Consider the following 22,357-nt stretch of genomic DNA (forward strand, 5'->3'; position numbering starts at 1 on the left):
TATTCATCATGTAGGATCTGTCTTCTTCTGTACAGTCCCTTCACACCCTTAGGCCTAAATGATATGCGTTTTTTTTTTTCTCAAGTTACAGAATTGCTCATTTTAGGTCCAATTATTGTTGATTTCTTTGACAGCTCTTGGTGGCTGATATTGCATAATGGCATTGGAGTCTCCCTAAGCAGATCTTCTAAGGCTGTGTATATAGTTAGATCAGCTTTCTATAAGGACACTGTTTGAATAACATCAAATGGGAAAAATCAAATAAGAAAGCACAAGGTCCCATTAATCTTACTGAAAAGGATGGTAGGCAAAGCTATCTGAATTTTAGAGTTTAGCATCACTCACAAAGTCTTTTGAACCTGTCATGGTTATAATGTCCTTTAAATTCCCTGAACATTTTGCTCCCACCATTGTTATTATGTCTTCAGAAATCTTGTTTAGCTATTTTAGCTTGGAGAGTGAATCAATGAATGTGCTATCATCAGATTAGTTGTTTTGTGTTTTTCTTCGTACTTGGTTTTCTGCAATTTGATGGTTCTGTCAATCGGCTTGAAGATCTGCTCTGGTTTACTTCTGTCCTTTTCTTCTAATAGGGTACGTACCTGCTATTAGTGCTTGAAAACTTGTTTTCTCATGGAGTTGTTCTTTCTAGTTGAGGTTGCATTGCTACCATGGATTCCATGAGAGGTCATGAAGGGATTCAGATGCTACTAACTGCAGAACAGGAGGCCCAACAAATTGTTACTGCTGCTAGAAACTGTAAGAACTGAGCACTCTCCTTGTTTTTTGCTTTATTACATTAAATTTTGTAGATCTTTTTCCAATAAATCCAAATCGTTTGTAACCAACAAAAATCTCAAATTGCTATCCAGTGAAGACAACAAGGTTAAGGCAAGCTAAAGAAGAAGCCGAGAAAGATGCAGGCCATTATCGCTCCAACCTGGAATCTGAGTACCAAAAGAGAGTTGGTGAGGTATGGTTAGCTATCTCCTCAGCTACATCTATTTTCAGTCTCGCATCTGTCAACAACACAAACTATAAAGAATCCAAATAACAGCATTTTCATCAACACAGCTGTAATTATAAAGCTTGAATTACAATTTCTTTATTAACTTTATTTGATTTTTTCAAATCCATTTAGACAAGTGGGAACTCTGGCTTCACCGCGGAACAGCTTGGAGAGGAAACTGACGTAAAGATTCGAAACCTGAAGAAGTCAGCCTCGAAGGTCCAGTCAGATATTGTTGACATGCTCATCAAGTACACCACAGCCGCAAAGTATTGATGCTTGAAGGTTACTGCGGAGCTTTAATTGTGATTTGTGAGGGCTATATCCTTTCTGTTCAAGTTTTTCTTTCTCTTTATCAAATCTAACATCCATATCCATGAAGTTGAATTCGTTTTTATTCACTTCGAGTTTGAATAGTTAAGATTGTGGCAATAACTGGGTGTCTTTTAATCACACCAGCGGTGTTAGACGAGATTTACCATTAAAAAATCTGTTGTTTTTGGACAAATGATATGTTTTGAGCCATCCGGGCCATTGCTAGGACAGCACCATGCAAGAAAATCCAGTGTTAAACAGCCACTGACTGTTCTATATTGTTTCTTGTTATTCAGTCACAGGTTAAGAGAGAATTAGAAGAGTAGCCTGCAGCAAAGAAGAAGCATAGCTGGCCAACTATATCTAAGAAAGAGTTGCTCTTCTTTTATTTTCAGTTTTCCATTTAAGCATGTTTTTGGTCATCACCACTGTCATTTGAGGAATATTTATTTTGAATGTTTTGATGTTCTTTCTAAATGAATCTGGATGCGGAAATCAGTTTGTAAGAGTTTTGAATGCCGCGAATATGACATCCAGGAATTTGAAGTGGGAAAATTGAGAGAAATTAGGAGGAAGTTGCTTATGCCTAAAGCTGATGAAAAATGGAATCCTGGGAATGCATAACTGAAATGAACATTTAAAATCGCAAGGGAGTTGGCTTCTAATGTGATGATTTAAGGCTTGGCACAATGGTTGGAAAGTGTTTTAAAAAAATTTTGAATTTTTTTTGTTTTAAATTAATATGTTTTTTTTTTTTTTTTCAAATGATTTTGATATGCTAATGTCAAAAAATATTTTTTAAAAATAAAAAATATATATTATTTTAATGTGTTTTAAAATGAAAAATACTTTGAAAAGCAACCGCTAAAACACTCTCAAACACTCTCTTAAGCTACTCTTGAAACATGTAAAACAGATTTGAAGTTTTGAAGACTTCTTTCCGCACACTCATGTCACGTAATACCAAGGTTGTCAAAAACTTTTTTTTTTTAACACGATAGGAAAAATACAATATAAACTTGGATCATAAAATTATAAGTGATTTATTTTTAACTAATTAGATATTGATAATTCTAGTCAAAAAATTAAATTACATTAAAATCTAATAAAATGAGTCACCAATATTATAATTAATGAGTGATCTAAATAAAATGAGAGAGATAGATAGTATGAATTAATAAATTAATGATATGAAAAAATAAAAAGTCTCGGAATAAAATTTCTTAATACAAGGAAATAACTGAAAAGTATAAAACACACAAACGTGACAACCTGGTTTTTTCCATCATAATAAGTCTTGATAGACCTCTTTTGGGTTGCAAGCTAATAAGTTTAAATTAGTAATTAACTAACACAAATTCAATAATGAAATAAACCCCTAAACAATGTCTAGTGCGCTAGAAAAAATTCAAATTAAAAATAATTATTTAAAAATAAATAAATAAAATAAAGTAATAAAAAAGTCTTCATATTAAAATTCTTTCATATAGCTTGAATCTCCAATTTTTGTATATTCTTGGCAGATTTGAGTTCTGATTTCAAACATGTTGTTTTCTTCTGATTTTAAACATGTTGTTTCTCTCTCGTTTGGATGAATTATTGGGCCTATGATACATAGGTGAAAAGTTTTAGATGTCTAGTTTCTATCCCAACTTTAATCGAAACAAAATTCCACCGCTAGCTCTAGATATGTCCAAAATATGAAAGCATTGTTTGATATATTTGACAATATCAGGTTATTAAATTTAACCCTCTAAATTATCATGTTTCATAACTCCATTTGACTTGAAAATTTACCATAATATATTTTTATATATCTAATATTTTTCAGTAAAATTTTATCTTTATCCAATATACCATTTGAAAGATATATTCAATCTTGCAACACTAATAAACAAATATAATACACCGTTTGAAACATATATTCAATATAGCAAAAATAATAAGCAAATATTTTATGATCAAATTTAAACCGACTTGGTTAATATTACAGATTTAAAAAACTTATAAAATCAAACCAAGTTTATTAAATTTATTGATTTTACATGAATTAAATTAAATTTTATTAATTTCAAGTTTTTAGTCTAATTTAGCACATTCTGTAAAATACATAGACTCGTAAAATTTTACAAATTAACTCAATTTTCGCAACCGTACACACATTCTCATTTCATTGAACAGGTTTCTCAGACAGGTTTCAGAATTAAAATAGGCTGAAGCATTAATGTATAGCTTCTGCTTATAAGTGCTTTTCAAAATGTATTTGCCTTTTTAAAAAAATCAATTATGTATTTTTAGCTAAATTAATTTTTAAAAAACCCCTGAAACTAAAAAAAAAAAAAAAAAAAAAAAAAAAGAAGCCTCAAGTAATTACCATATGCTAGCATCACTTAAACTTTCCCATGAAAAAGACCATCAGTGTCTTCTTTAGAATGAAATGAAAAATCTTGAACAAATTGTGCATTTGTATGTCAAATTATTTACAGTAAAGCCCGAAAGCAACATCTTCTGGGTGAAATCTGACTGCAGGCATTGAGACAACAGTTTATAGCGTGATTAAAGTTTTGCATCCCAGGTTAAATTAGCGAGTAGGGAATCCCCATAGCATCTGATTATTGCATCAGTAAAGCATCGAGAGGCCATCTAGCTGGTAGACTGACACTTTGACCAATCAGATCACTTGAATCGCCGTGAGGGAAAGCCAACTACCCATTCGAACGGTGCGCCTAAATGAAGAAATACACGAGTTGGCACCTGGCCCTCTTCCCACTTTTAAAGCACTCTATGCAGGTGGAAAACTTCACCCTGATCCCCATTAAAGGACCTTCTCTCCGAGCAGCAAACTGTAAGCTGTCTGAGCAACCTCTCCAGATGTGATCGCAAGCAGCTTTGTGAATCCTTCACATTGGGATCTGTTAATAAAATCATGGCGTTTACGGCATCAGCCACAATCTCACGCTGTGAATCCTCAAGAAGATACCCAGCTGAGCACTTTTGTGGCTGTTCATATGCCAGCAAGGCTACACAATCCTGCAAAAGCATGGGAACATCAGACAGATTTAGCAACTGACTCGGTACCATGAGACAGAAGACATCATTAGACATTAGGGAGATGGGCACAATTTTCTTTCCTCTCTCATTATGTGAGAAGATGTAAAATATTCCCATACAAAAAAAAAAAAAAAAAACAGTGCATGAAAGAAAATTTGAGTACCCGAACTAGATCATCAAACGGGGGCAGCTTAAAGAACTTTGCTAATTCAATCCTTCCATACGTGACAGCATCCCCTAGTGCCCCAACCTACATACATTAAATAAGTTTTCATGACTAGATATTCAGTTAAGTACTCAAAAGTCATGATTTCCTGATCATGCAGTAGAACAGTTGACAATTACCATGGAGAAACTAATTGTGAGCTATACAAGGAACACTAATTGACAACAGCATGCATATACAGACTGCCATGCATATAAGCAATTCATTATTGTTTTTTTGAAAAAAAAAAGCCAGAATCAAGTTTCTAGATATGCTGAAGCAACTTTCAGAAAATAACTTGCAGCAAGTCCATATTCATCACAAAGAATTAAAGATTTCCTTTATTGGAGAAAAAAAATGACTAAAGCAAACTAAACAGGGAAAAAAACATATACCCGGACTAATTCAATAAATTTTTGACTGTGAAGCAAAAAGCAAGCGGCTGATTTTTCATCCTGCACAAGAAAAACCCTGTCACAGCTCACATTATTTAAGATATCGATCACATCAAGCATTAAGAGTGGAAAAGCTGATCATCATCAATTTTGTTAAATTCTCGGTGAAAGAAAACAAAACTTTGAACTCACAATTAAATTTATTGCTTGATGACGATTGAACATCCTAATTTTAAACGTGTTGACAAAAATGAGAACAAATGCAGGTTCATATACATGGACTCGTAATAATGATGTCACTTTCATCTGGTATCTAGCACCAACAATCCACTTTAACAATTTTGTTAAAGAAAAGAAATAAAGGTAGCTTTAAAGTTCATGATGTGACTTTTATTCTCAAGAACTACAAATTTAATTGGAAACACTTTTAGTCCTCAAGAAACAAACCAGATGAGGAGACCTTGCTGCTATTTTAGCAACAGTTGTGTGAAATTCCCTCAGTAATCTACAGATGGTCACACAAGATACGAAAACAACCAATAGAGGACAAATCATAGTACGGTCCACCAATCACGGGGGAAATATCAACTCATCTAGCATCCATTCAGAAAGAAAGTCATACAATGCTTCTATGTAATTGCCAAACAGGCAACAATAACACACAAAGTAGTGATATGGGAGGACAGGGAGGGTGGGTAGACCAGTGAAGAGAGGGTCCTAAACTATTCCGAAAACAAATTTCACTCAAGGTTGATAAGCCCCATCCTTCCCTAGTGGGGACAGTGCTCTTCCGGTCTAACTCCAAACCCAACTGGAGGTGATGAACTATGCAACAATTATGACACAGTTGCAAGCCAAGCTGTCAAAAAGGTATCGTGGGCCACTATTTAACAGGATAATAACAATTATGACACAGCTGCAAGCCAAGCTGTCACAAAGGTATCGTGACTGTCCCTATTTAACAGGATAATACAATCTAATATACCAAATTCATGGTAGTGGTAGTATTAGTAGTAGTAGTAGTAGTAGTAGTAGTAGTAGTAGTAGTAGTAGTAGTAAATGGGTCATCTATATGATTATTTGCAGCGGGAATTAGATTAAGAGGTGTGTACACACTTAAAGGTTGTCGGTACATATATTGATTACAGAAAAATCACAATGAAACTTTGAATGTCAAAGTCCTCTACATATTATGTACCAAGTAAATAAAAACATGAGACTAAAAACAGCAACTGCACTGTAGATGGTGTTCACCTGCATTATCTGGGGATACCAATCACGAAGATTACTGAGTGCAGTGTCAATCTCACCATTTCTGATTAGCTTCAATGGAGAAAAAAGTCAACAAAAACAAATCATATTCAAAAAGAAGAAAATAAACAATAAATAAAAATAATTCAAATAGAATAGATTTATTACAAACATCAATACAGATTGAAGAATGTGAATACTAATAGCCAGAAGAATGATGATCTTGACAGTTCAACTAATTCACAAAAGACACCATATGGGATGTAATCTAACATATCAGATCTTCTCAAACTTAATTATGACCACCATAGCAGAGCATATGACTACCAACTTAATCCTTCAACATTTTTGTACAAGTGGCTGATCTCAAGACTCAAACCTACAATGTTGCGGGTGCAAGCCCAATACTTTTAGAATTGCACCAAGCAATCATCCCTAGGTTTTCCAACTGTACAACTTCTGTACTATAAAAGCCTGATTAAGTTAATAATTAGCTGTTACAGCATCCATCACTACACATCTCTCTCGGTCATTACATTACCTGCACATGAAACACAGACAAATCTACTCCTCCTGAATAACAAGGCTAAATTAACACATAGGCATTGCCTTCACTGAAGCTGCTCATCCTGCAGATCCTACCCCAACTAAGCTTAGCACCATTCTGCAATGCTTGTGCATTTCAGAAACACTTCTTTAACCAATATGTTCCTAAAAGAATGTAAAAGGGTGGAACAAAAAAGATGGGATGCACATTAGAGAATCATTGAGAAAATGAGTGGCACCCAGTGAACTCATAAAATGATATGGGAATGAATGCATCATTCAGGGGCTCATAAGCCCTATCACCACTAGATATCAATACATCAAATTCAAGGGAAGCTCTAAAGATGCTGATGAGCTTTTAACCAAAAAAAAAAAGACAGGAACCTCCAAGTATTACACACAGAAACACATATTCCGTACAACAAAGGGTTTACCAGCATCTTACTCATACATAACACCACTTACATTTATCATATACACAATGCCTAAAACTCGATGCCCGCCAATGTGAACTATTAATTGAATATAAACACCCATCACCAACAATTTCATACCTGTCGAAGAGTTCTTCTGTGTGTTAAAGCATATGCAATGTCCTGTTCACCAGAACCATTTTCTTGAGCTATACATATCGGAGGGATAGTACTTTTACTAGCCACATCAAAAGCATTGAGTGTCTCTTCATAGCCATAGTGTAATAAGTAGGAGCGAACAAGTCTGCCCATCCAATACAAACTAATATTAACTGTAGTATACAGAAATAATGATGACTAATGATAGCTGACTTGCAAGATCAAGTACTGCTATTTAAATTAGCAAGTTTACTATTATTTCTAAATACACCAAAGGGCTTTTTCATACTTCTAAAACCTCTTTTTTGTTGTTTTATAAGATTTTAAACCAAGACCTACTGCAGCCCTGCCCCATCACAAAACCCAAGGTGAAAAATTTCAGATGAACAAGAATAAATATTGAAAGAAGAGAAAGAGGAGCTGAAGAAAACAAGAGATAAAAAAGAGGAACAGCTTGCCTTGATCCATTCTTTATTTTTACTACAAATTTCCACCCGACTCTTCCGTTGTTGAGGTGCAGACATCATATTATAGGTAAATGTAGTTTCAATTACAAGGATATTGCAAGTTACACTGACTCAAAGTAGAAACTAATTTATATAAAAGAGACTCAAATCTAACATAGACTTACCCATAACTGATATTTGGCGGTAAAGATATTTTGTCAACTGTCGATTTTTGCTTCATAGCTTCTTGTCTTTCATATTCCTAAGCAAGGATGCAAAGAAAAACATAATGAAGCATCAATAATAACAAGAACTTGTGTAAATTTGTTAAATCTGTAGATGCTGTTTTAGAAAAAACATTTCAGACAACTAAACCAGATGATAAGGAAACCATTCACCAAGAGAATTATATAAGCAAACCCAAAGTGAAAAAATCTATGACTACTGAATCATATCACTTCTTGGAAAGTGAAGGTTGTCCATTAAACTTTATTTCCTTCCATACAAAACAACTTGACCTTCCCAAGCTCGAGCAATGAACTTGCACAGTGAAGAAGATTTTTGCAAACCCACTTAACCAAAAAAAGAAGAAGGTCCATAAGAAAGAATCAAAAGAATGGATATCTTGCCTTAAGATCAAAGGCAAATTCTCTCTGCCCAAAGTTGACTTCAATCCTGCCAGGTTAACAAGCAACTGAAGGTATCAGATCCTCTAGCATCATGATAATACTAGCAAAATTAGCAAAAGAAAAGGAAAAATATTAAAATATAGTTTGAATTCGTTTTTCCATATATCTAAATAATTAATCACAGGTCATTTGCTGTAAAACATGCGACCAAAATGGATTATATGAGTGATCAGAATCTTGGATAGGCTAGAACCTTAGTCGCCGTAGAGACAAAATTTTCTAGATGGCAATACAATGTATCTCTATGATCTTGGTAGAAAAAGTTCAACTAAAAGCCACAGTAGCCACAGGATAGTCTACCACGTCTGCATATTTTAAATCTAGCACAGGAATTGACAAGCAAACTGTCTCAGAATAATAGTTAAATATTGTAACTAGTTGAGGGAGGTGCCACATACTCCTCATTCTGGCTGTGAACAGCAACAGTAGGAAACAACGGGCCCTTTATGTCCTTGTACACTCCACCAACTACCGCTCCATTTTTACTGATATCAGCACAAAGAGAACATGTAATAAGGAGCAGCATAGTAACAGAAGAAGAGTTCAGAAAATAAACTTATTAATCACTCAGTGTCCACATGCAACAGGAGTTTGATATCAACAACACAAACTAACCAAAGTGAGCAACTTCCTTACGTGAAAAAGAATTCCTGTGAAGCATAGTTGATACCAGCACCAACTGTATCATTGGTCGTGAACGTTGGGCCAAATGTCTCTCCCTTCCCATGTCCATTATAAAGATTCCCATCATCCCCGTGATATCCACAGCTGTTTGTTTCCCACCTGCTCAACCAAATAAAAATTTGAAAGAAACAACTGGTGAATCGCAGCATTATTATAGTTAACAACTCATTGCAATTCAAACTTGCATGCAGTGCACAAGAACAAAAACCCACATTTCCAATGAAGAACTTCTGCCTATTATACCTTCAAAAGAACATTTAAAGTATAAAACACCTTTTTTTTTACCTTCTTTTAAATTTTCTCATGAACCAAAAGTATTTAATAAATAAATACTTAATATCCAACTTTTTAATCGCTCCAAAATGTTAAATCTTATAAACCTAATCCATTACCTCCCGTGATTAGCAACTAAAATTCTCTCAAGAGCCAGAGAAAAAACCCTAATTGCATTTCTCACTAACTCTACATTACAAATAACAAAACAAATTACTTAAAAAAAGAAAGAAAGAAAGAAAAGCCTTGCCCAGGTTGTCTCCTCATCTTGAAACCCTGATTAGTAAAACCAATAGCAATCTGTCCTTTAGCACCAGCATTCTTTACAAAAATCTCAAAATAATAAACAAGTCGTTTATCCGGCACCGGTTTATCGGCTTGAATAACACCTACGTCATGACCATGAAGATTCACACTTGGGTATTTAACACTCAATTTGTCAGTCGATACAACCAGAAACCCTCCAGAGCTGTTCAACGTGTTTAACTCCTTGGGTTCAGGCTCTGTTTCTCCGCCAATTGGTGATGAGTATTGCCGTGCTACGTCTATGAAGTAGGAGCCTGGATCTTGATTGCTGCCGTTCTTGGAATTCGAATTGATGGCTGTGCTGTTGGTGGTTGGGGAAGTGGTGGTGGAGCTCATATTTTAGGGCTTGGTTAATGGAACATCGAAGATTTGGAATTGAATTGGGATTCTATTTGAGGAATTTGGAGATGGAGTTTGTTAAAAGAAATGAAGTGGGGTCCTTTCACAGTGAAGAGAGAGAGACAGTCAGGCTCGGTGGTTCGGGGAATCGGGTAATCGGGAGAGGAATTATAATATCCACGTTTTTTATATTTTTAAAATTTTTTATTTTATTTAAAATTATTTTTTTTGAAGTTTTTAAATAATTTTAATATATTAATATTAAAAATAATTTTTAAAAAATAAAAAATATATTATTTTAATATATTTTTAAATAAAAAATACTTTAAAAATCAATGATAACAACACTCTCAAATATGCTTATAATCTTCTAAATGATTTTATTTTTATTTTAAAAAATATATATTTTTTAATATTAAAACATTAAAATAATTTAAAATTATAGAATAAAATAAATTTAAATTTTTACAAAAATATTTTAAACAAACAAACTAATTTTTATCTTATATTTCAAATTCAAATTCCAAACACTAACCATAAACCTAATCTAAACCTAGCAAAATCTCAAATCTTAAATGTAAATTCTAAACCTAATTAAACTCAAAATCTCAAATATCAAACGCAAACTCCAAACCTACCCTTGACTAATAAACTCTAAACCCAAATTTCAAAAACCGATGTTTAAACAACGATGGCTTGCTTTAATATTTATTTCAGCCTATAGAGCTTCTTGGCCTTCTTTTAAAGGAAGTAGGGAGTTTTTATCGTGATATTCTACTTCTGATTTAAATTTTTTTTTTATTGGAAATATAATTGTGATTGTTTTTTTAAATATTTTTTATTTTAAAATATATAAAATAATATTTTTTTTATTTTAAAAAAATTATTTTTAAATCAGTGTATTAAAATAATACAAAATATACAAAAAAAAATTGATTTTTTAAAAAAACACAAGATTAACCCACGTTCCCAACACTCGTGTGGTTGGACTAAAGATTTTAAAAAATATTTTAAATTAGTTTTTTTATATATTTTTAAATTGTTTTGATACAATAACATTAAAAATAAAATTTTAAAAATAAATAAATAAATATTATTTTAATATATTTTTAAATAAAAATACTTTAAAATAAAGCTATTATCATCTCCAACATCTTAAATCTACATGTACCTCTTCAAGTGTTTGAGAGGGACTGTGTATATTTTTCCTTTGTATTATCTTTTAATAAATAGAGAAAAGTTATGGGTTGTCGGGTATAGAAATCTTAATAAGAAATCACATTATATCTCCAAGCAATTCGAGAGAGAGAAAAAAAAAAGAGAGAAAAAGATGAGAAAAGGGGAGAAAAGGGTGTGGATGGTGGCTAGGTTTTTTTTTTTAATTTGATGATAAAATTATAATATTTAATATAATAGCTTTTATTCATTAATTAAAATATAATTGTAATCTTTTAAATAATTTAATCTTCTTTGTTGGTTTTTTTAGCATGATAGAGTAAAGATGCAAAGTATTACGAACTCCAGGATGCTAAACAGCATGATTTGAAATGTAAACCATGGAGCCTAAGCGAAAAAAATGATTAAACAGCATGATTGAAGTGTGATTTTCCCTTCATTACGTTGACCAAATACCGCTTTAATATTTCTAAATCAGCACCTGGGATTTCTAAATGCAAATCAAATATGATATTTTTCCATGATTTTGAGATTTCGAAATTCCATGAAAAACAAAACATAAAGTCCCACCTTAGTATCTTAGAGTTGAAGGTGTTGAGAGCCCTACGTCTCCTGTACAAATGCCACCCCAATCACTTGCTTGCATTGAGATAAAACCCTAGGCATGTTCATTCACCTACATTCTTGTGGCAGCCCCAATGAGCAAGAAGGATTTTTACTGTCTTCAGTGTGCTGTTCTCAACAAATGTTCCAGATTGCATCTGTGAATAGTGATGAAGCCAGTATCCGGTACGACCTAAAAAAGAAATCAACACACAAAGATCTGGGAAGAGAATATAGATTGACGACTTCAAAGTGAAGAATGTAATTGAATACATGGAAATTCTGTTCAAGTACAGTTTCAAACACATCATTTAGAGCAATTTCCGACAATTTCAGTTACAATGAGACAGTGAACCGCGAAAAATCAAAACTATAAACCTATCATCTCAATTCTAATGAAAGAAATAATTATAATTGTAGGAGTTTTTTTTTGTGGTTGTTAATTTTGATGATACAAAGAAAATTATATGCATATAGAATCTGCAATTCTAGGAGTAATCTACTATTCCAGTCTTAAAATCAACTGTCACTGTCTTGTTGTCTAGCTTCAGTTTGTTTACACATGCAATCTGGCATGGGAAATGTGTAAAGTGATGCACTGGGCTTTCTTAATTCAGAGCCCTTCACATCACTGTGGCGAAGCATATTTTGCATCTGTCGCTTGAAGACTTCCCATCTGCAAAAAAATAAGACAAATAGATAATAATCCTTTTCTACATAATGCTCAAAACATGGATGGCTGTTGAAAGATGTGTGCAAGAATAGATCACAGAATTTTGTATTTGACTAGCAAAACAATTAGAAATGTCATCAGGAATCTTTAAATGCATGCCAAATTTTATGTCTGAGTTTTGAAAGGTAGATCCAGCAAGCGTTTCTGTCGAAATGGGGACAAAAAAAAAGTCCAGAATGTATGGAATTGTTGTCCACTTCTCAATCTTCCTTTTACATCATGATTTGAATCTATCTTTACTCAAGTTTTGCTCTCTTTATCTCACCATAAATTAAGAGCTACACATTAGGTTCAGAAATGAAATAGAAACTGAACTGCATACCTGATACTGGGTTTATCAAATAAGAGAGCTAACTTTCTCTTGTCAGGATTGATTGTCTTGGCATGCCCTCCATACAAATAGCGCCTGTGACCCATTAAAAAGTGTGGAAAGTTCCCACCTTGTGTTGTGACAAAGACTTCACTATGCAGGCAAACCGTGTAGTCAAGAGCAGCCAACCTAGATGAGTGGCCCTACATCACATACTTCAGTATTACAAAGACTGATTTATTCATGTCTTTTACAAATTTCTATTTTGCTTTTCACAGTAGGTGTTGACTCAATGATAGTAGGGAAAATTACAGACTACAAGCATATAGAACTAGTTTGATACCTTAAAAGGCACAAGTTCTTCAGTTGTAGCTAATGTGTCCTTCGTTTCTAAACGTGGAAACATCTGTTTAAGTGGAGCCATATACTTCTCTGCTTTATAAATATTACCCGCTGCGACATATACTGAGGTGGTATTATCAAAACCCATTCCCCTAAGCATCATCCCTACCTTCAATAGCAAGCAAGGTGATCCATGTTAATTGGTAAGTCTTTTAAGAACTTAAATCACAAATTACAGCTTTGTTTTGAACTAGATGGATATGTAAAGAGAATAAATTTCAAAATACATGATTAATAATTGAAAACAGCAAAGGAATTTATATTTCAAAGTTAACAAATAAGCATATAAGATAAGGTTCCAGAATTCATTTCAAGGTAAAAAATGATTGATAATGCATGAATCTGAACAAAATGACTGCCTGTTATAGCATCAGGAATCCTCCTTGACCCTGTTCATTAAAGAGCCACGCTAGTGACAGCCCCCAATTTCCCCCTTTTCTTGTGTCATAGAAAAGTTTTAGCTTGCAATGTTAAGAGAAAGGGCATACGCTTTCAGGTCTGTTCATGCTCATTAAATTAACAAATAAGATGGAAACCAATAAAATTGATTTCTATAACATCATGTAAACTGCACCATCAGACAATTTTTACAAATTCAGACAGATTTTCAAGAATGAAAGAAGAATCCTACATGTTCATTGAATAGGCACTAGTCACAGCCCCCAACGGCCACTCCTTGTTCTTGTGTGCTTGGAGAGTTAAAACTTTCAGTGTCAGCGCAAGGGCATAGATTTTCAGGCATGAAGGCAGAATTTATATGTGCTAACTTGATTTGCTAATCAGATGGACATTCTGTAAAATGATATATTTCTAGAATGTCACACAAAATGCATCATTATATATTTTCACAAATTTGAAATTTGCTTTAAAACAATAGTGACTAAAGAATATTGGATGGGTCTTACAGCAATAAAGGGATTAAGTTAGTCGAATACCTCCAATGGAGTTAAAGGGCATTTTCCATCCACACGATTTGCTCCTGGCCTTATTACTCTACCCCTTCTCCTAAATTTTCCTCTCCAGGCACTTTCTCGTGCAATATCCATCTCTCGTTTCTCTTCTTCCCCACCATCATACTCACAGCATGAAAATGCAACCATATCCTTTCATAAAAATATGGACATTTAGAAAAACATAGGATATAGCTAGAAAACCAACAACAGCACATCCTTAAACATAAGGAAATGAGAATGGCACCGTTTCAAACCGCAGATGCACCGAGACATATTTTCCCCCACTTTGAGAACTATTCTTGATCATCCGATCAACCATCTGCTCTGCAAGCGTTCTTATGGATTCTGAAAACCTCAGGGCTTCAAAATTGGCTAAGCATCTAAGACCCTGGATATTTGGAGGAACTGCATGTGCCAACCTGTTGGAGAAAGGTGCAATACGTACTGCCCTGCATCATAGAATGAGAAAACTACTATCATACTAATGTCCACGAATATATCTTACGCTCATGAAATTGACTGCGCACATTATAAAGAATAGCATCAAACTGCAAAAACTTGAAAGCTATCTGGTCTGACTGGGAGTCGGCTTTGATTAGTGCATACAGGCAATGCTTGTGCCTTATTTGTTTTTTCTTTTTTAAAACAAGCATGTTTACTAGTGTTCGATTGTGTGTACATGTAAATACCATGTTGGATTGGCACACGTGGTCCAAAACAACATCCTCTTTTATGTCTAAGAGGTTTCTTTAGTACAAATCATCTGCAATTTCATTTAAAGCACCTATTCCTTTTCTTTTAGATGTTAGAAGGAAAGTTTTTCTGTCAAGGGTGTTTGCCATGTGTTCTACGTCACATTTATGTATCAAGAAGCGGGTAATCAGAAGTGTCCATTTGCAATACGGAACAAGTATAACTGATTATGTCAACATTAACTTTGAATGTGTTCTCCACATGTTCAAATGTGTTAATTGTCGCAGCAAAGATGCTTTTGCAAAGTAGTTTGGGCAGAAAACACTTATTTGATCGTTTTTCATGTGCTTTCCAATGTTTACTGAGACAATCAGAGCACACCGTGAAAAAGTCACCCAAAAAACATCAATCTGGTGCCTTTTCAGCCTAAGAGAACTTGCAATTGCATAGATGAAGGCACACAAGTCATGGACAGTTATATCTTGTAATATACTGTGAGCATGTATAGTTGCTTAAATTTCCTATTTAACATTATTCTAATCAAAAGAGTCTTGACATGAATAAAATAAGCCCTTGGTTTTCCCAAAAGCTTTAAGAGTAACTTTTAGGTACTAGTGGAGGTTAGATTCCCTCAAAACAAATCACCGGCTAACCACAAAACCCTTTTTTTTTATCTTCTCATCTATCAAGATAAGGAATGGCAAGAATAAGAAAATCAAGTCATGGGATCCCAATCTACTCAATATGCACCAAATGGGATTGAATGAACCATGGTCTTCACCTTCATCTATACCATATTCTTAATCATCTGTCCAGCTACCCTCTTCCCATGATAAAAATTGCTTTCAACACTTCTGACTTGCTTCAAACTCATCCTTGAAGTTGAAACAAAAACAAAGGCACCATCCCTTCACTCCTTCAATTCTATAATAATAGCTTTCCTAGCAAATAAAAATTACCTTGATTCTATCCTTCACTAGTTATGGAACCTTCTTGCCTGTGATAGAAGTAGTACAACATGGTGGGACACCAAACATGAGATGCATTTCACATGTGTATCGTCAAAGACAATAGAGGATAGCTAAGCCCACCACTCTTTGGTTGGGAGATTGAGCTTAAGCTTGTGTTATTAGATTTCATTTGGTTTTATTATTGGGCTTGATTTATGTTATTGTTGGACATTTTATTTGGTGGGCTATAAGCTCAATTTCTAGTTGTGTAAGGTTTTGCTATTTATATGTACTCTTTTTACATTACAGATAGTTTATAATGAATTAAGAAAAATCTGTGGATTTCCTCCTTCCTTTCTTTTCCCTCTCTTCTCCTGCTCCTCCTCTTCTTCTTCCTAGCTCCCTCTTCCTCTTCTTCCTTCCTTTCTCTCCCCTTTGTTTATTCCTTTCTCTCCTTTCCTTTCTTCAAATCTTCATGTCCCGCATCCCACCATGATATTACTCTCAAGATCATATCATCTTGAAACCTTTATCTATCAAGAGATCCAAAAGTCCACAAGCTTCCACAATTGTATGAATACTTTCCTTCAGCCCAATCACAGAACACCCAACTTGAGGTACCTGACCTTGTGCCTCTTTTCAGTGGTGGTACTTGATTTGTATTTAGCTTATCAAGCTAAAAGTCATATAGGATTTCTTTTATTCTTACCTTCTCTATATTGACAGATTAGAACTGAGAAGGTAAAGGAAAATGGATGTTTTGTTCCCAATCATCGTTAGTAACTAAGGATTATTCATGAAGCTTTTGGAGAAACAAGTTATATTTATTTAAATGAATGTTGTCCCACTTATCAACATATGCATGCGCTGTAGAATAAACATTACAAGCACTCTTCATATTTTTTTCTTTCATTATTCCCATTTTTCACAAAAATATAAAACACTACTGTTGTGCACTTTTAAGACAAACAAGGACCAGCTATAAAAGAAAAAAACAGGTGGGACATATGTAAAACTCATAAACTACAGAATCACACCATCCCCAGCCATGTCCTCTACCTAAATGTCAGAAGTGATTGTGTATAATAATGATAAGCAAACACAGCTATTCAGTTCAAGTAAAATGTCCACATATCATTTAAAATCAAACTTGTAATTTCTTTGTTTCCTTGGAGCTTTGGGAAACAGTCCCCAGTGACAATGTCAACAACAATAATTAAGTAAAAGTAAAACTGCATACCTCATATGCCTCAGCTTTGGAAGAACCTTCTGAAGATAGTAGGTCGGGCTGGACCAAGCTTTTACCCTTAAGTTTACTATGCTGCTTATGTTATTATCAAACTGCTCAAGTACATCACTTGGGAGCTCTCGAACTACTTTCACATTATTCTTAAGTGCATGTATGAAGAAATCTTCATCAAATATTTCTCCAAATTTACTGTCATTGAAAATAAAAAATGAGAAAACAAATCATGATAACAAGAACTGTATTGGCATTAATTCTCACAAATCTGATTATAGAAAATAGTGAAATATTTGCAAAGAAAAATAATAACTTCACTATGAAAAGAAATTGGACAAATTCCTATTATATAATAAAACAAGAAACGAGTTACACAAATATTGTTTGGTGACAAAACTTGCTCGTGTTGTGATATATTTATGTAACAGCAACCAGAATGTATCAAGTTTTATTTTGTTTATGTTCTAGTATAAAAGATATATGGTTGTATTACCATTATACTAACTGATACACAACAAACATGCAGAAAATCCTCAATTGTGTGTTCAAAAAGAAGAGCTGGCATTTGGTGACAGCAAATGTCACATTAGTCGAGTGTGAAGAAAAGTCAAGATGACCGGAATGAGGGTGGAGGAAAAAAGATAAAGCCACCATTCCTCAGAATGCTTGGAAGCTGTGTTTTCTTATATTGTTGAACATAATCATGCACCATGCAAGGATTGCTTAAAACAAGCAGAAAGGTGTCATTTGATCCAAAGGTTCTTGACAGCTGTCAGGAAACTGGGAGAAAAGGAAGTGAAAGTTGTGATCTTTGCCTTGGCTCCAGCATATTTTTTTCCATTGCAAAATTGAACAAACAATTGGTTGATAGAGAAAGCTTTTACAACTTATAATTCCTATGATAGAACTTTATTATATTCTAAATGCACTGGTTGCTGGCCAGGGTAGAGACATATTTGAAACCAACAAGGAAAACTTATGACCTATCATAAAGCAAACTGTTCAGTAAGATGGGATGGTCATGCATAATAACATTAATAACATGGAATAACAGTAATTACCTGGAATCTCTCCAAACACTATTTAGATGAAAAAATGGAATGACCAAAGTAGCATTCAGCAATCCTGCCACAGCAACTGCATCGCATATCTGTATGCATTAAAAAGATTTTTTTATAAAGGAAATAAAGTGAATGATATGAATTATAAGACAGATGATTTGACAATAAATAGACCAAGAGCGCATTCAGATGTAACCTTTTAATGATTAAAAGCAAAGGATGAAGTCAGCTTCACTTTAAAAGACAAAACATACCGATAAGCGTTGTTGATTCAAACCACCATTTGCTTCAATTATAAGGAAACCATTAGACTCTGGCAATTCTAAAAACCATTAAAGCACAAAAAAGAAGTTAGTTTCTCTTGATGCTTTAGCAAGCAAAAAAGAATGGCTAATACCATAAGAGATAATAATGTCTGAAAGGAGAGCTACATCAATAATGACAAACAAACATGTTTTCCCTGCATCAAGCAAGTGAACCCAATGTTACCACCATATGTAATAAGTTATCACTACATTAGTGCATTAATGTTGCTTCTCCAAAAAATAACAAAACCATACAAATTGTCTGGATTATAAGATACATAACCAACATGAGACTACATGGCTATCCACAATGTAACTCCAAAAAGATAGCTCAAGCACCAAATTTAGGCACTGCATACAAGCAAACATAGCTATTTGCAGATCTCGATGGGCTATAAAACCCACCAGCTTAGTTTTGATATTTTTGCTTACCATATTGAGATATCTTTTCCTAGCAATCAAATAAAAAAATTCATTGTAAGGTTGGCAGATAAATGTCATATGGGAATCCTACCTGCATCAGAGTAATTGCTGATGCCACTGGGCTTCCAAGCTTGATGCAGTTTTGGATCCCATGCTTTCATCAACTGCATGATTTATTATTTGTCAGTTTTACACAGCTTAGGGAATCATCTCAAGGGGAAGAAAAGATGAAAAGCAAAAGAAAAGGAACAACAAAATGTTATATTTCAACAAAAATTACACACTGCACAGAGATGAAGTCGAAAAAGCAGAAAAAATGCAGCTCTTATAAATATCTATACGCAAAACATTGCAGTAGACACTATAATTGGAACGGCGGTTGTTATTAAATATATCAAACATATGTCAAACTGTTTATTTCTTCTTATTACAAAGACCAAACTTTATGAAGACAGGTGCCAAAGGAGTGTGCCCCCTTTTCATTATTTGTATCCAAGGCATCCTTCATACCATTCAACATTTTTATTTCAAGTAGCTGCTCTTAAGAAAAACTCACCTCCTAGAGTTGCAAGGTAAGGAATAGTGTTGCACCTGTAATGGCACTTACAAAAAAAAAAATGTTCACATGCTCCCACACAACCCAATCCCATTCAACAATGGCTTAGCTGGAAAATCTTTCTATGAGATGCTAATACAAAATCATCTCTCACCATTTCATCTCACGTCCCTTTTCTGCCTCTCCTTTAACTCTTCTTTACTCCTACTATTTGGATCCAAGCATCCCTTCATTTCATCTCACGTCCCTTTTCTGCCTCTCCTTTAACTCTTCTTTGCTCCTACTATTTGGATCCAAGCACCCCTTCACACCGGTGCGCACACATAGAGCCATATTGCATTGGGGGCAAAGCCATCTCCAAGTACCTCTCATCTTATCCAATCAGTAGTCACCTCCACCTCTTCTTCATGCGCTCTCTTTTTATCATGTCCTTTCTTATCTTAACAATCCTATCTTCTGGACATGTTTCTTCACAGACCAGCACTCACTGTCACATAGCATACCTAGCCTAATTTTAGCTTTAAGAAATTTACCTTGCTGCTTAGCAAGTATTGTATGATCACAACGCCCTCAAGTCACATTCCTTGATTTCAAAAACCCTACTTTGATTTAAAGGTAGCATCTTCCTACATGCCTCCTTCCTTTCGTATGGCGAAACATAGCAATTAAACTTAACAGATAAGACACTTCACTCCATCATCTACACTCTGTGTAAAGACTGTTTAACCTTAAACCAAAACTCAAACCTAATAACACGCTTCCATTCTTCGCCGTCAAGCTTTTACTAAACAGCAAGAGCTATAAATATCAGAAGCGAAAAGAAAAGAAAAGGGAAGAAACGCTACCGCATTGTGACTGCCATTGCTCTCAGCCTCCATATACGGCCAAAGCTTGTCAAAAACCTTAGGACTCCGGTACACCGTACCAGGAGGTGCACGTTTCCGTACAACAACACCGCCATTTTTCAGATTAACATCAAAATTCAAAGAACCCATATACAAAACCATCCCTGCAACATACAGCAATGGCGCAAACAGCAACAATCCTCTTCGCCTCAAAACCACCGTCACCACCATAAACATCAACCTCTCCACCACATGCTGCTTCCCCCCTACTCCCCGACCGCCACCGACACCGACACCGACACCACCCCCGAAAAACCACCGCCAGGAGACGAATTGCTCTTTCCGCTGCTGCGGCTGTGACGGAGGCGAGGTGAGGAAGGAGGAGACGGCGTGGGGGTGGTTGTGACAGCGCGGCCGGTGGCCCCGGCGTTTCCGAGGCGACTGTAGCCGTGCATGCTGACCGAATTAAATTAAATGAAATCAGGGTTTTAGAGAAAAAAATAAAAACAAAAGCAGAAATTCTAATTCTATAGAATTTAAAAATAAACAAATAAAAAAAACAAAGAGAGAGAGAGAGAGGAAGAAGAGGAAGATCTGAATATGATCTTGGAGGATCTTATAGAGAAAACGATTGCATTAGAGAGTGACAGTTAGCGGAATTTTATTATTATTAGTTTATTGTTCTACTTTTTCAATAGAATTTTGTCTTTTTTATATAAATCAAAGTCAAAAAACAATTTAAAAAACCGAATTAATGGATTGCAACGGGGTGTGGGTGTGCTTCAAGTGGGCACTGTTGAAAAGATGCTTCTTGTTTGCTTTCACAGGCAAGAACAAAAGAGAGGGTGTTGTCTCCTCCGAGGGATGATTTGTATTTGGAAGTACGAATTTGAGGGGTTAGTTTCCTTATTTTAAAGGGAGAAGATCAAGATAATTAATTTCATTGACCAAATTGAAATCCATTTTTTAATGTTAATCATGAGAGTGTGTGTTTAGCATTCTTTTTGTTCAGTTCATGAGCTTCTGTTCTGTTACAGCAGTGCCAATAATAATAATCTCCATGGCCTTCTCTTCTCTCAAATAACTTCCACTAATGATAAATTTCATGGTGATCAAGCACTAAGAAGAATCATCCTATTATGTACTCGTTGATCTTATATTAAAGAAAAAAAATCCATTACTCATAAAAAAAAAAAAGATAAAAATATTTTCATTGAGATTTTTTTTTCTAATTGTATTTATTTTTTAAAAAATTAAATTTAAAAAATAACTAATAAGATATCATTATTTATTTTTTTAGACAATAAAAAAATTTTCAGTTTAAACACCATAAATTTCTCATTAGACATTCTTACAAACACTTAACTATACCTAATTTTAAAGGGCAAATTTAAAATTTCTCAAGAACAAAATCTATTTGCTAAGTCATTGGATTATACAACGATACCCTACATTCCAACTAGCTTGTTCACATATATAGCTCACATGTTGCTGTTATTTTTTTTTATTCCATTAATTTCAGTCTAGTTTTAGCTGACTCCAACAACTCACAAATATCAATTTTGAACCTTAATATGATTTATTTATTTGTTTGTTTATAGAATAATTTGCAATGTATTTTTTTTTTGTTTTCTAGTTGTGAATGTGTATTTTCTTGTATCTCTTTATTTATTTTGTTTTGATTTATTTAAGATGTGTGTATGATTTTTGTGTTGGATATATTTGTTTGTATTAATTGAGTTGCATTGAGTTATTTGTAAATGATATGCCTTTTAAGTATGGACATATTTGTGGGACTAGGTTGAGACTTGCATTTTAATGGCAATTACATAGACTTTGTTATGAAATGTTGATTGGTCATTTGTGGATTTAGGGATGATATAATCCTTAAAAAGGTTCTTTATCTCCCAAAAATTAATTCTTGTCATCTAAAGAGTTGATTTTGTTTTCACTAAAAATATATGTAAATAAAATATTTTTCTCACTAAAGAATCAACCCATGAACAGTACAATCCTTAAAAAG

At 34.2% G+C, this 22,357-nt stretch overlaps 3 protein-coding genes across 4 annotated transcripts; 1 reads left to right on the top strand and 2 right to left on the bottom strand.

Moving 5' to 3' along the window:
* The first annotated feature begins 227 nt into the window (after positions 1-227).
* Positions 228-1,810, top strand: LOC118056477 (V-type proton ATPase subunit G3). Its single transcript, XM_035068697.2, has 4 exons — positions 228-759; positions 873-973; positions 1,142-1,321; positions 1,621-1,810. Exons 1-3 carry the CDS (start codon positions 672-674, stop codon positions 1,283-1,285), a joined length of 333 nt encoding a protein of 110 aa, XP_034924588.1. The 5' UTR covers positions 228-671; the 3' UTR covers positions 1,286-1,321; positions 1,621-1,810.
* Positions 1,811-3,727: 1,917 nt separating this feature from the next.
* LOC118056478 (ran-binding protein M homolog) lies at positions 3,728-10,219 on the bottom strand. Its single transcript, XM_035068698.2, has 10 exons — positions 9,687-10,219; positions 9,116-9,262; positions 8,878-8,964; positions 8,420-8,465; positions 7,976-8,052; positions 7,327-7,489; positions 6,230-6,298; positions 4,976-5,035; positions 4,539-4,625; positions 3,728-4,354 (listed from the first exon to the last, which is right to left on the bottom strand). Exons 1-10 carry the CDS (start codon positions 10,076-10,078, stop codon positions 4,097-4,099), a joined length of 1,386 nt encoding a protein of 461 aa, XP_034924589.1. The 5' UTR covers positions 10,079-10,219; the 3' UTR covers positions 3,728-4,096.
* A 1,879-nt stretch (positions 10,220-12,098) lies between these two features.
* On the bottom strand, positions 12,099-21,348 carry LOC118056479 (O-fucosyltransferase 9). Of its 2 annotated transcripts, XM_035068701.2 has the most exons (11): positions 20,651-21,348; positions 20,335-20,600; positions 19,025-19,097; positions 18,460-18,527; positions 18,206-18,294; positions 17,142-17,339; positions 14,503-14,707; positions 14,241-14,408; positions 13,247-13,414; positions 12,916-13,106; positions 12,099-12,536 (listed from the first exon to the last, which is right to left on the bottom strand). In XM_035068701.2, the coding sequence occupies exons 1-11, from the start codon at positions 20,787-20,789 to the stop codon at positions 12,380-12,382; spliced, it is 1,722 nt and encodes a 573-aa protein (XP_034924592.1). In that variant the 5' UTR covers positions 20,790-21,348; the 3' UTR covers positions 12,099-12,379. The 2 variants fall into 2 exon arrangements, with proteins under 2 accessions (XP_034924592.1, XP_034924591.1); XM_035068700.2 differs by having other exon boundaries at positions 20,335-20,728.
* Between the last annotated feature and the right edge of the window lie 1,009 nt (positions 21,349-22,357).

Source organism: Populus alba, chromosome 19 (assembly GCF_005239225.2).
Source record: "Populus alba chromosome 19, ASM523922v2, whole genome shotgun sequence".
Taxonomy (NCBI): domain Eukaryota; kingdom Viridiplantae; phylum Streptophyta; class Magnoliopsida; order Malpighiales; family Salicaceae; genus Populus; species Populus alba.